At 41.4% G+C, this 14073-nt stretch overlaps 2 protein-coding genes across 5 annotated transcripts in view; one reads left to right on the top strand and one right to left on the bottom strand.

The window, feature by feature from the left end:
• ckap5 (cytoskeleton associated protein 5) overlaps positions 1 to 4829 on the bottom strand; it is a 37046-nt gene extending 32217 nt beyond the window's left edge. For all 3 annotated transcript variants that reach the window (XM_080760725.1, XM_080760727.1, XM_080760726.1), the window contains exons 1-3: positions 4707 to 4829; positions 2531 to 2630; positions 426 to 619 (exon numbers count right to left, since the gene is read on the bottom strand). In XM_080760725.1, the coding sequence (XP_080616851.1) occupies positions 426 to 619; positions 2531 to 2587 (251 nt within the window). In that variant the 5' untranslated portion in view covers positions 2588 to 2630; positions 4707 to 4829. The remainder of the gene's footprint in view (positions 1 to 425; positions 620 to 2530; positions 2631 to 4706) is intronic.
• A 601-nt stretch (positions 4830 to 5430) lies between these two features.
• cstpp1 (centriolar satellite-associated tubulin polyglutamylase complex regulator 1) lies at positions 5431 to 13296 on the top strand. Of its 2 annotated transcripts, XR_013963939.1 has the most exons (10): positions 5431 to 5629; positions 6238 to 6340; positions 6803 to 6933; positions 7555 to 7639; positions 7859 to 7944; positions 9686 to 9890; positions 10282 to 10391; positions 10542 to 10605; positions 11018 to 11382; positions 12812 to 13296. XR_013963939.1 is itself a non-coding variant. In XM_080761540.1 (9 exons), the coding sequence occupies exons 1-9, from the start codon at positions 5575 to 5577 to the stop codon at positions 11190 to 11192; spliced, it is 1014 nt and encodes a 337-aa protein (XP_080617666.1). In that variant the 5' UTR covers positions 5431 to 5574; the 3' UTR covers positions 11193 to 12511. The 2 variants fall into 2 exon arrangements, 1 of the variants encoding a protein (XP_080617666.1); XM_080761540.1 differs by lacking the exon at positions 12812 to 13296 and having other exon boundaries at positions 11018 to 12511.
• The last annotated feature ends 777 nt before the right edge of the window (positions 13297 to 14073 follow it).

The raw sequence follows: 14073 nt of genomic DNA, 5'->3' as shown, positions 1-14073 counted from the left end.
TTTGCTTGATTGGTGTTTGATACATGTGAATGAGGCCAGACTAAGCCAGCCACTGCATTAATAACGAGCTTTGGAAGCCAATCGGGATGGAATATGGGAAATGGACCAGATACATGTTCATCACATGACAATAGAGAGATAGTGTATATACCGATTTGCATATGCACGAGTAATGTAATGAAATGTGTTTAGCAAAGATCGGCCTTATGGTGGCGCTAAAACAGGCCGTTCTGGGGAATTTGGGGCAGAGGTTAATCATTGGCATCAGCCGGGCCAACGGTGCCGAAGATCCGTCCTGTACACGGAAGGACACACAGTGCAAAACATACTCTCGTGCTCTCCCCATGCCTTCGGCCTGGTGGAGACAATATCAGGTAATTACTGTAGTGTAGGCTATATGCCATTAATACCATCCATTTACTTACTTGCCAGCTGAATGTGCACGCTCTATGAATGCCAGAGCAGCTTCCAGACCTTTGAGTTGGGCCACAGCATTGGATTCTGTGACAAACTTCTTAATTAGTCCCAAGTACTTCCCCCATTCGGGACTTTTCTCATCATCAATCCTCTGAAAGAGCTTCAGAGCTTCTTCATATCCATTGAGGCGGGCTTTCCAGACCTGGTTAAGGAATGTGAGAGGGAGAAATTAAATACAAACTGTTTAAGTTGGGACTGGTCGTTATTTGGGGGACACACTACATTTTGGTGTCCAAATAGAACAAATGCAGAAGTAGACTGTTCTTCCGGAGCAATTTCCATTGAAATGAATAGCGGGGGGCGGCTGTTGGAGGTTCTTTTGGTTCAATTATGGTCAACACTGATGATATGCCATTGCAGTTTTAACTTTTTAAACTAAAGTTCTAAATATGAATCTGGCAGCTAGGCGATACATTAAGTCATGCGAGGTGATAATTACAGTCTGGTTTATGTTTTTTAAATGTTTCATTCTTATACCGTTATGTTACTGTCACAATCGGTCTCAAGCAGAGCTGCCAAACTCTCTCACCCAATGAGCGTGAGACACACGCAATTGACTCATGCACAACTGAGAAATCCAGCGACAAAGGGAATTATTATTATTGTTAATTATTGAATCATAAGTAGCCCCAGCCATCTGTTAATATGCACGTCACATTCCATTGACCATTTAGGCTGCTATAGTAGGCTGCTATATCACCAATGGACTTCCATCCATATAAACTCACCAACATGTTCTTGTCTTGAGATTGCACTATGAAACTGGATGGATTCCGATGTTAACTTTAAGCCCTAAAGTTTAGGGGGTAATCCTTACCATATAGATTTATTGGCTACTAAGTTGCCGTTGCACTCCAAAAATAGCAGATGCAGATCCACAAGCTCACAACAGGACACGACTCATTGTGAGCTTGTAGATTGGCAATTTTTGAGGTTCGTACTGCATATACAGTAGTTAAGCCACATATCTACATGTGCTGGGAAGTGGGCACCCCCCATCCCTACACACCAGGATTAGTTTTAAACGCAGTAAAACATTCTGGTGTGATATTCGACCGAACCAATATTCCTCAGTGTGTGTGTGACGCATGTCCGTTAGTCCAAACTCTGCCGACTCCGAGCGCAGCAAGCAGTTAAAAGGGGTATGGACATTTCCTGGTAGAACTCAACAGATCTACAAGCTAACAACACGTTGCCAAGTGACGCGTTCTTACAGATCTGTTCTTTTTGCATGCACACAAATATGAGATATCAACTTGCAAGTCGAGTCGCCAGACTCGACATACAGGGGGAGTAAAACACGTATGAAAAAGAATTTAAACACCAAATTCAACATATTAAAGTTGTATGATAATTAAAAAGACATGCCCCCCGCCTCAAACACTCAATATATATGTTATCAAGCTTTGACAAATAACGACCAGTCCCTTAGCTCTTCCAATTTGTATTTGGGAAGGTAGAGCGATGTGACCTATATTCATAATGGCTGGCTGCATCTCAAAAGACGTCATACTGGATCTCAAACCCCCCCCACCCCCCCGTCTGATTTGACAACGGCAAAGAGATTCGACAGCAGGCAATTTGTTGTTGTTGGGTTTCACCTTTTAAAATCATGTTTAGTTTGAATGTCAGACATGGCTATACTGCATTATTAAAAAGTACACTGTAGTCAGACGACCATTAGACATTTAGGAGTCCGACATCTGCTGAACCCACTCGTCCAATCATGCATGCACATAGTGTTCAAGCACAGAGTGTCACTGGCAGACTCCAGGTTCACATTCATGTTTAGTCCCAGTCCCACATTCATTTATAGTTCTGTATGTTTTACGTAAAGCTGCATTATCATGAAGATGATGAAGTCACAGTATAGTACCTTTAAAATGAAGCATGACACGACAGTCACACAACTCTGTTTAGTCACACCTTCTCACAGTCCACATATCCACTCCCATTCTATTTGCATGCTCACACAGATTAAGCACACTATATCAGACCTACTCTATACATGTTTTGGTATTATATAGGAAATACTCCAAAGTGACGCGCTCACCTTGTGTTCACATTTCTGGTCGATAGAAAGCTTCATCCACTCGCTGTCGTCCGCCATGGTGGCCAATCTGGGGGCGGCCTTCCCCTCAGGAACTCAACAACTGGGATGACATCAACAGTAGAATAATTAGATGAGAGCCGCCGCCATTACATTGTAACTTAAGAACCACTCACTATCATAATAACATACAGCACTCTTGGTGTTTTCCATCACAGCTAACTTGTATCCAGAACGTAGCCGACTATCTTTACCATATTTAGCTGCCACCAAGAAAGAAGTAAGGATAAACTAAAGCAGCATATTTGCTTATAGCAACTTATATGGAAACTGACATACAAGTTACAACCCCTGGTCCCGGGGCTGTGGTAATCGCATAAAATTAAGTCTTCACTCAATAGTGCATATTCACTAATGGAACATTTTAATAAATCCAGGGGAGGCTTAATAATAATCAGTGCATAATGCATGCACTTGTCTTGCACATGAAGTTGAAGGTTTCTTGTCATATCTCTAAATCATTAATACATAAGTATATACAACCTAAATCTGGTTTTCAGATGAGCACTAACTGAAAACACGTTTGTCTATGATGAGGCTTTGCGTGATACCACAAGCACACAGTGTGCCCCAAGTCAAACCAGTTTTCAGTGTGCTGCTCATCTGAAACAGATCATTTTTAGTTTTCAGCGTTTTCATGGCTATGCTTCAAAGAACACAATGTCAGGGCCTCAGGGGAACTAATGGCAGTGCAGGAGTTCTTCTGAGAAGAAGTTCTGAGACCACCCATCAGAAGTTCTGAATGATGTCGTCAATTTGAAGTGATATTATCACCCTGACCCCCACTTTCCGGAAGGAACATGTATTGTCTTTAACCCTACAAAAACATAATTTTGGTTGCAGGTCTTTAAACTTAGGAACAGCACAAAACAGAGGTCGTTGGCCCCATTTCTATTAAAGTCCATGGTGCTGGAAAGAAATGTGGACAAACGGCATGTATTGTAAATCATAAAGCAGTAATGACATTCCAGATTCCAACATAACAAATTACATAACTTTGATGTCGTAGTCTTACTTTGTCATCACTTTCTCTGCGCGCACACACCCACCCCAAAGTCCAAGCCTACAATTGTGCCTTTAGAAAATCTCATCGACCTCACATCCAGACAACAATTTGGGTCTGCAATTAAGAGTCAACACTTGCTTCAGTGTTTGTTCAGTGCTTCACATTTCACATGGGTATATTCTCCATCTCAACCCGAGACCCTAACTTGACCTTCAAAACATACAAATGTCTGTAAAACACCAACGATCCTGCTTAAGAAATGTACCCGATTGTCTAAAACAGCTGATGTGTCACAATCTGTATTCTGTACAGACGGCGTGGAATGGATAGCATTGCACCTGCAGCTGTATTATAAATACAAAATTAACCCCCACAATAAGATTTCAAATGTGCAATACTAAAAATCCACTATACTTTAGAAGGTGTCAAATACATGCGCACAACACTATGCAAGCACATCCAAACAGGAATGTACTCCATCAGCCAGACAGCCATACAGTTACACTATATTAAACTAGGTTAACGTTCATATTTACCTGCGTGTATCAACCTCTATACTATGTAGGCCAAGTGCCAAGAGTATGACATTCCTATTCCGATCACGGGAGTGGATCAGATGAGCACTAACTGAGCACACTGGCCTCAACTTCGTGCTAGTTAACAGAAGTCGTTAACAACAGCTATAAACCCACACTAGTTATAGTTAACCTAGCGTTAGCCGCAGCTAGCAACACAGGCCCATGATGTGTGTGCAGGTTCAATCCGCCCAACTGCCCAAGAGAACGCCTCAATATTTAATAAGAAGAAAATAAAATAAATCTTCAAGCTCAGGTTGGTGACAGACGATGGAAGAAATGGGAACAATGGCGACGCCAAGAAGTTCAAGTGCACGAAAATCAGAGACGGTATCGCGTTTGCATCATTCAAAAGGCAGCTAACATTTAGCTTAGAATGGGTCTAGCGTTAGCTTTTTAACAACACAAACACACCCAGCGAGGCCTGCCTGACACACAACGCAGCACTACAATTAACCACCAACCCGCGTATCACACAGAGCCGAGGAAATCCCACAAAAGGATAATTTATAGTCCAGGTTTGTTGTGTTTTGTTTACCTGCGTGCGTATCTGCAGCTAGAGAATCGATGCTGACAGTGTTTAGATGGCGGTGGTGTTCATCATTCTCTCCAACCGTCACCACCTCCCGAGCCGAGATATGTCGAGACGCGTCTGGTCTGAAACGCCTCCAAGGGCGGAGAGGCGGAGGAAAACTGCGCGTGCAAAAACAACGGATCTACAAGCGGACGACGAGAGGCGTCGCGGCGCGTTGTGAGCTTGTAGATCTGCTATTTTTTTTACCACCGTACTACTGAAGGGGCGGTGGATTTGTGTGCGCGTGTTTGTGTGTGTGTGTTACAAGTATATTAAATTTAGTATAAAGTATGAAGTATATTTGTACAGTATGTATGATGAATTGAAAACTGTACTGTACTGTACCCATTCAGCAAACTGTTAACATTTTCAATCAATCAATCAATCAATCAATTGGCTAGATCTATCTCACACACAATTAAATACTGTATTCATCTAATAATATTTAGTTTTCATAAGGATTTATAAACCTTCCAAAAACATGAAGGTATTAAATACAAAATGTGGTTCCTGATTTGTAAAATTGCTGGAATGGATACGAATCATACGATTGATATAATGATAATATATGTTTGCTAAATTAAGCAAGACAAGGATCAGGAAAGAGGAACGATTCAGCTGAAGCTGCGTTTCTATGGGGATCTTTCTTGAAACACACACACTGTTTCCATGGAGCCCACCATCTCAAGAGAGACATGACAGCAGGGCGATGAGATTCATCCATAGAGGATTCATCATGCATTGATGTAGATATTAGATAACAACAACATCTTAAAATCGGCGTTACATATTTAACGTAGCTAATTTATATCTGTATTTTTTGCCTCCTGTAATGACCGCCAAAATGAATCGTTTTAATCCGACCTTTTCTGTTGACGAATACCTTGGTACGTATAAAGTTAGCTTGGCTTTCATTAAAAAAGAAAACATTTGAATGGATGCTTCGATAAGGTCATGTAATTGCAGTGCAAAAAATGCACCAAATGTTAAGTGTTCTTGTTCATCCCATCCACCCACCCACCCATCCATCCATCCATTCATCCACCTAACAAAGGCACCTCTCAGTGTACATGTACAGACAGTAGCCTATGTGCTACTGTTATTTTATTTTAGTTAATTGTTATTTACTATAGTTTTATTATACTATTAAATAAAAAATAAACTGTGTGTGTGTGTGTGTGTGTGTGTGTGTGTGTGTGTGTGCGTGCGTGCATACCGCTTTGCTGAAGTATTATACTTGTGTTTACCGGTTGGGATGTACGATTGTACGGTAATAATAATAAGCCTTGAATTGTGATGGTCTTTTGACCTTTTACTGTAGCTATAACGGTGTTATTAATCATCTTCCATGCTTCCACAGGCTTTGCCCTCTTTAGAATATCAAACTGTTCCTGAGATATAACAATTGACTTAATTGCTGTCTTCCAGTCCTGTCTTAATTCTCCTCCCTTGCATAATATCTCCCTCTTGTATTTCTCTGCCTCTGCGGGTGTAGCGGAGACCAATGTGATGTTCTACCTGAACGATGCGCTAACTCAGCTGTTGGAACACAAGGAGGAATACACACAGTTCGGTGTGGTCCGGTACTTTGCCGAGTAGTACGTGATGCTTATAACTTAACCACTTCAAACGACCGGAGTCCGCCAGAGCTCCATACTAGTGTATTTTCTGCGACGCCTGAGGTTTGAGGTCAACGGCACCAATGCAACTCCTTGCAACAAAACGGTTTTGAGTTCAACGGCACCAATGCAACTCCTTACAACTGCCATTGGGGATAATGTTTGCAACTTCAAGTAGTTGCATGTTGCAAGGAGTTGCGTGGCAAATCATTGGTGCAGTTAGGGCTTTAGAAAGTATGATAAAGCAGGCAAAAATCAACTAGTCGAGACTGGGATTAAATTGTTTATTGTGTGTGTGTGTGTGTGTGTGTGTGTGTGTGTGTGTGTGTGTGTGTGTGTGTGTGTGTGTGTGTGTGTGTCTGTGTTTGTGTGCGTGTCTGTACATGTGTGTACGTGTGTGTGTGTGTGTGTCTGTGAAATTGTGTATCTTTCTGTTCACAGTTTCAGCAGTGTGAAGAATAGCAACCATGTCCTCTTCAGAGAGTATAGCTACATCAAAGCCACTCCTCATAACAGAGCATCCTTCATCAGAGTCTTCTGGAGGTGTTACAGACAGATCGGCAAGAGTGGAGGTAGGCAAGAAAGAATAATGTGTAGATCGGGATTGAGTAATTCCTCCGTTTCCTTCCTCTGTTTGAGGTTAGACACAGCTGATGCAGCCAGTGCCAACACTATGGTTCATCCGTGGTCCTGGTCTTGTGTGATTATGTCCATTTGTGTCTGTCCAGTAGTTTTAGCTTTTATGCGTCACATTATGCTGTTGTAACACTTCAATTTCCCATCAGGGATTAAGTATATCTCATCTCATCTCATGTTAGTGTACAATATTATTATTATTTATTTTTACCACTTTTTTATCCCACAATTTTTGTAACCCATTTCTGACCTGAGCGCTACTCTCCCTCTCTACTCTGGGGAGAGCCCTTAACTGAGCTCACGCTTCCTTCAATGCATAAGGAATGGCGTAAGCAGGCCGCTTTTTATCACCTGACTTGGGGGGAAATTCCCTGGTAGGACGTAGCGCGTGGAAGGAACACGTTATTCTAGCCAGTTCCTTTCCCCTCCATCAGGCACCCCGGCTGACCAGGGGGAGGCAATATAGAGACCAGGATTATGTTTTTGTGAGGGTACCTACTTGTACAATATTATTCTGTGTTGCGTGTTTTCTAGTAGTATGTCATGTTGCCTTTCAGACTTACTTTCCATGCTTGAGTACAGCTCTCTGCTCCAGTTGCTATGTCCAGACTTCCCTGTGGAGGTGGTGCAGAGTACAGCCAGGTCAGTAACTGCATCGTAATAGATGTGCCGACCGTCAGACAACATTATATTGTTGATAGTGATATAGATTATTGTATATTTGCCCACTTGATTTGAAAGTCTTGTATAGGTGGGTTTCTTAGATTCTATTGATTGGAATCCCACATGGATCACTGTACTGTACTGTACTGTACTGTACTAGTCTACCACATACCTGTTCATTGTTTGGTTCCTCTGTAGAATTGTTCTGATGGAGGACGCCATTGACGGTGTGATGTCTTTCTCCGACTTTCTCTTTGCCTTCCAACTGCAAGTCTACTACCAAGGTCAACCTTCTACAGTATATCTATGTTCCTTACAGTATTATGGAGGGCAGAGAGGCAGGCACAACACTCTGGGATATAGCTTAAACTAAACTCCATAGTGCCATGAAGTAATTAACTGAAAATAATAATTAACTGTATTTATGAAGAAGTTATAAACAGATAGAACAGCATGTACTGTATAAAGTGCATTGAGTAATGTACAAATATTAAGGTAACCAAACGATTACATTTCTGTGGTGGAAAATTCACTAAGGAATAAGATTGTAAAACTGACAAGTAATGAATAAGAACAGAGTTGAAAAATAAAAGTATACGTTTATTTGCAGGATCCGTAGACAGAGTACAAAACCAAAGTGTAGAGTTAAAAAATGACAAAGTACAAAGGACAAAGTCAAAGTGATCGACAAAGGTTTCCCTAGCTCCCGAGAGCGAGCATACATTTGTGTCGCCTCTTAGACCCTCCTGTCAATGTCCCCACTCCCCAAATGTCTGTATCAGCGAAATATTCAAGAACAAAAGGGGAAGTTGAATGGGACAGGAGTTCAAATGATGGCTAAAAGGTTGACCGGTCGTTGATAGTTGAGAGATGTACTTAGTTCCTTATCTAGTTTCCTGTCTTGCGAATTCACCATCTCTAGGGAGCTATAGGCCCTATAGACACCCACAGTGCCACATTGGCACTTTCGCTGACCGTCCATGGGGGCCTGTTTGGGGCCTCTTCCAGATTTCCTGTTCTGCTCCCTGGCCTAACTGACAACTAGATAATATCTCATCAAGCATTCTCACAACAAGGTTTTATGACTGGGGGGAGTTTGAAGGGAAAACATAGTAAAGTATATATTTTTACTTCACAATTTCAAAACTTAAATGGCCTTTCAATAAAAGTATGTTTTAGCCACTTGAACATTAATGTCTCTATTCTGGGCTGAACATTCAGCAAATATTACAGATCAACAAACGTACAATACATGATGTAGCGAGCTTATAGATCAGCTATTTTCCGAAATACTATAGCTAAAAGACTTCACTGATTTATCAAGCCTGAACTCCTCATGGAGGTCGTACCAGAGCCGAAACTGACAGCAAAGGCACGGACAACCTTTGTTTGGAGCCTCGACTCATCAAGTTTCTGCCTGAGTGAGTGAGGACATAAGGCTGCAAACAGGCTCATAAGGACTTAATAACTAAACAATGTAATGTAATGTAAAAATGTATGTGCGTTAAAGAAAGTAATAAGTGAAATGTTCAACTAAATTATAAAACAGTGTAGAGAAGTTCAAATAGGGGTAGATTAATAATGTTCTCTTCTCCTGGGTTTAGAACAACAGTGTTCTGTACAATTAGCCTATTGAGTGTTGTTTAGCTTTTTTGCTTAAATGTTTGCAATATAGTCAAGGCGCGGAGATATTATTAAAAACAAGTGAAATTGGAGATAATGAAAGAAGAAGAAAATGAGCAGACAAAATTGGAACTAACACTTAGTAAATAGTTCCAGATATAGGTCCCACCTGAAAATGTATTTGTTGTTTGTACGAACTAACTGGAGAGACCCTTTAGCAATGATTACTATCAGAATATAGCCGTACATTTTTTTAACAAACAAAATGTAATTTCTAGCACCTTTAACACTACTGGTAACTCTGTTAAAAAGAACTTAAATCAAGTGTAATGATCACAGTGCTCCTTCATAACATGCCTCTTTCTCTCTTTGTTGTGTCTGTCCATCCCCTCGTCTCTGTAGAGTTTGTAGATGGTGTCCTGGACATCTACCAGGACCTGCTATCAGGGAAGAGTCCTAACATAGTGATCGTCCCTACATCCACCTCCATAGAACAGCTCCCCTCTGTGGTCGGCGAGGAGAATCACACGCAGGAGCAGCAGGAGGGTGTTGACTCCTGTACTTTGGTGGAGTGTATAGAGGGACTCTGTGACCGGTTCAAACACAGGTAAACACACAGCACATACACCACAGTTTCTTACCACATAACAACACACCTGGGGTCTCATTTATAGAACAGACCTTAGCGTTGGGAACCCAAACCAACATTCCATTCCAACATTTAAGAACCAACTGAACTGGTTCATGTTTGCATTAGTGGTTCCTACTAATGATTCCCATATTTTTCGCTGCTCTTTAAAGGTCTGCACTCTTCCTTCATTCGGGTCTGTAGGTCTGTGCTTAAGTGACTGAGGTTGTGACATGATCCTGATCCTTCATCTCTGTCTAGCTTTTCTATATACTTTCATTGTTTTCTGTAGACGTGAAGAGTATGCTACAGTTACATTAGATACAGAAATGCATTTGTGTGTTCATTAACTGTCTGCGTGTGTGTGCAGTCATCCTTCCAGGTCATGTCTGAAAGAAATACTGGACCAAAGCCAGAAGGTTTCTTATTATAGTTTGTTAACAAGCTTGGCCAAACACGATACCATCAACCATGACATAGGTAGGTATATATAATGTATACATAATAACAATGCTACTACTAAGAATTGTTTAAATTCTGCAGTCCTTCTCCTCCATTTCTTTCTCTCATGCCTTTCCTCCATGTGTCCTTTCATCTCTCACTCGCCCCCTCTCACATTTCTCTCTCCAGGAGCGCTACCCAGCAGGTCAGAGTTGCTGGTTGATCCAGAGATGGACCAGGAGCTAGATAAACTGTGAGTTCTCATGCACACTAGTCTGCCTACCAATACGTCCGATTACTATACATCTAAATTCAACGTAGGGGTTAACACTGTGTGGAAACAATTGGGAGATAAAACAAATAACAATAACTCCATTGCAAAACCAATGTAAAGACAATAGGGCAGCTCTTCAAATTGAGACGGTGTCAGGATTGGTTTCCAAAGCAGCTAGGTGTAGGTTTGTTAGCGCTGTTTCTAACCCCTACATTCAATTTAGATTGCGATTGTCTGGCTACGCGAGACTACATACACATGCATGCGCACCCACACGCTACACAGAATACGTAAATATAGCCTGTATGACCCTTGGAGTATAGTATGACCAGACACGTACTATATTATATTATTGAAGAATACTACTTTAAAGGACAGATTGCTCCTCCAGGATCTCCCAGATCTCAGTGAGTCCCGGCAGTAACGGCAGCGGCAGCGCCATCGGAGGGGCGGGGCTTAAGGAGGTGCCGCGCAAGGCCTCCCCCAGGAGGAACATCCACCACAGGAGGAAGATGGAGGTGGAGAGTGACGGCTCAACAGAGGAGACGGACTCCTCGGAGAACTGATCTCATCAACGCCCAACCACCTGCAGCCCGTTTAGATGGAGAACTGATCTCATCAACGCCCAACCACCTGCAGCCCGTTTAGATGGAGAACTGATCTCATCAACGCCCAACCACCTGCAGCCCGTTTAGATGGAGAACTGATCCCATCAACACCCAACCACCTGCAGCCCGTTTAGATGGCTTTAGAGCAGTGATACTCAACCTCAGGCCCGCGGGCCACATCAGGCCCGCGGGACCATTATGACTGGCCCACCAATGAAAATCTAAAAAAAAAGAAGAAAAAAAAATCTGGAAAATGAAATAAAAATAAATAAATCTGAATGAAGTTATCTTTAATTACATTATTATAAGTAATACTATTAGAGTTGTACTATTACTCGAACGGAAATAAAAGCTTGGGGGGGGGGGGGAGATGCAATGCAAATGAAAGACATATACTGTGTATCCCTATTCCCTGACATAATTTTATAGCTAAACGGACAGAATTCTATTTTATTTGAATGATGAAACCCAGCTGCCATTAATAGTTGGAAATGGAAATGGAAATTGCGGAAATGGTGGAAATGGAAATTGCGGAAATGGAAATTGAGGAAATTGCGGAAATGGAAATTGCGGAAATTGCTCTTCACTTATAGCTATCTATTTTCAGGTAGATTGTTTTATTTTACTCAGTCAGCCATATCACTACTCATTTTTTTTCATGAAAAAGGTCATAGCTGGGTAATCTATTTTCAGGCAAATTGTGTTTATTGTATTTTATTTTACTCAGCCATAACAATTTATTTTCTGTTAACCAACTTGCTGGCTGGCAGGCAGACAGCTACTCATAGACAGGCAGACAGACAGACAGCTACTCATGGAGAATTGGACAGGCAGGCAGTCAGACAGCTACTCATAGACAGGCAGACAGACAGCTACTCATGGAGAATTGGACAGGCAGGCAGACAGCTACTCATGGACAATTGGACAGGCAGGAAGGCAGACAGCTACTCATAGACAGACAGACAGCTACTCATGGACAATTGGACAGGCAGGAAGGCAGACAGCTACTCATAGACAGGCAGACAGACAGCTACTCATGGACAATTAGGCAGGCAGGCAGACAGCTACTCATAGACAGGCAGACAGACAGCTACTCATGGACAATTAGGCAGACAGACAGCTACTCATGGACAATTGGACAGGCAGGCAGACAGACAGCTACTCATAGACAGACAGGCAGGCAGACAGCTACTCATAGACAGGCAGACAGTAAGACAGCTACTCATTGACAGAGACAAATAACTACTCATGGACAGACAGACAGGCAGGCAGGCAAAGAGCTACTCATGTTATGTTATTATGTTATTATAACAGCTACTCATGTTATGTGCAATAATTTGTGCAGTTATGGAAACAGCCCTTTGTGTTTATGCAAGAAAATGTAACACATTTATTTATTTACATATTGTGTGCATGCACATTGTACTTTGATACATTTTGCGAAAATAAAGCAATTGAAAGAGAGAAGTTATCAAGTATCATTAATGTCGTAATTTTATCTACTGGCCCCTGGCCCCTTGCTATTTTTGTAATGTGGCCCACAGGTAAATCTATTTGAGTATCCCTGCTTTAGAGAGTTATTTCTGATTTATGCTTCACGTGAAGCAGTAGTTCTCAAAGGACATAAATTATGTATTTGGCTCGGCTAGCAAGCCGGACCCCCTGGAACGGCCCCAAGTATCTCTAGAAGTCCCCAAACTCCACTTTGGGAACCACTTGAAGAAAACACTGCTATAAAATAAATCAATTATGAATGTGTCATCCAGAGATGAAATTACTCTCAGTGAAGTGTAGTGGCATATATATTATGAAGCCTTTACAAACCTTAACCCTAAAATGAGTTGTATGAACAGGATAATGAATTCAGGTAAGCTTAACTTATACACTGTAGTGTGACACATTTCTTGAAGGAAAATTAGTTTTTGTCGGCAAGCGTCACCACCGTACGATTACACTGTTAACCCCCAGCACTAACAATTGTGAAGTATAATATATATTTATTGGTGTAAATAACGATAAATTAAGTCAGTACTGTAGTACTGTTTATTTATGGTGACCATTCCTGACATGACTAATAAAGATGGAAGTGGGACATTGAACAAGGCCCATTTTTGTTGGAGAGGAATACATAAAGTGAGTAGACCAGTCAATCCCAGAGAACCACACGTTTAGATTTGTTCATTCTGAGACTGTCCAAGAGCAGATGTAAACATGATTTATTGACATGAAACACCACCACCACACCATCATATTCCTGTGTCTCTTTTCTACATTTTTACAACAGTGATATCATGCATTGATACACACAGGGTTCGGTCATACCACTATAGCATACAATAATAATAACTCCTTTACAAACATCATACATATCTATACAGCATATATCTCTACTGATCAGTTATATACAGACAGTGGATCTGAACAATGGAGGAATCACAGAATTAGAACAAGCCATTGAAGAGTCTTTTGTTGGTTAATGGGATCAGAGTAATCTCTTGTGGTACAGTCAAGATGGCTGGAACGGTCTGACTGGCATTCTCCAGTTATAAATGTGGTCCTGACCATGGACCTTAACCGATCTTCAAGGCAATGTGTTGTTAGCTTGAAGATCTGCTCTTTTTGGCAAGTGACACCATCGTGTGGAGGGTGAAGTAATATATTATTGAGTATAAATAAATGGAACTTTACAGCCATCTTCGAATATGTGAATCTGCCAGATCCTGATGCAAGAATGTTAATTGGAATAACTCTCTTCTACCTATTGTAATTCTGTGATCGGAGCAATCTGAAATCAACAATGAATAGAATACTGACTACAGCCATTATCACGCACAAAAAG

Source organism: Protomyctophum bolini (genome assembly GCF_963924005.1).
Source record: "Protomyctophum bolini genome assembly, chromosome: 4".
NCBI classification, from domain to species: Eukaryota; Metazoa; Chordata; class Actinopteri; order Myctophiformes; family Myctophidae; genus Protomyctophum; species Protomyctophum bolini.
The sequence above is the reverse complement of the archived record's forward strand: the minus strand, read 5'-3'. Positions and strand labels throughout refer to the sequence as shown.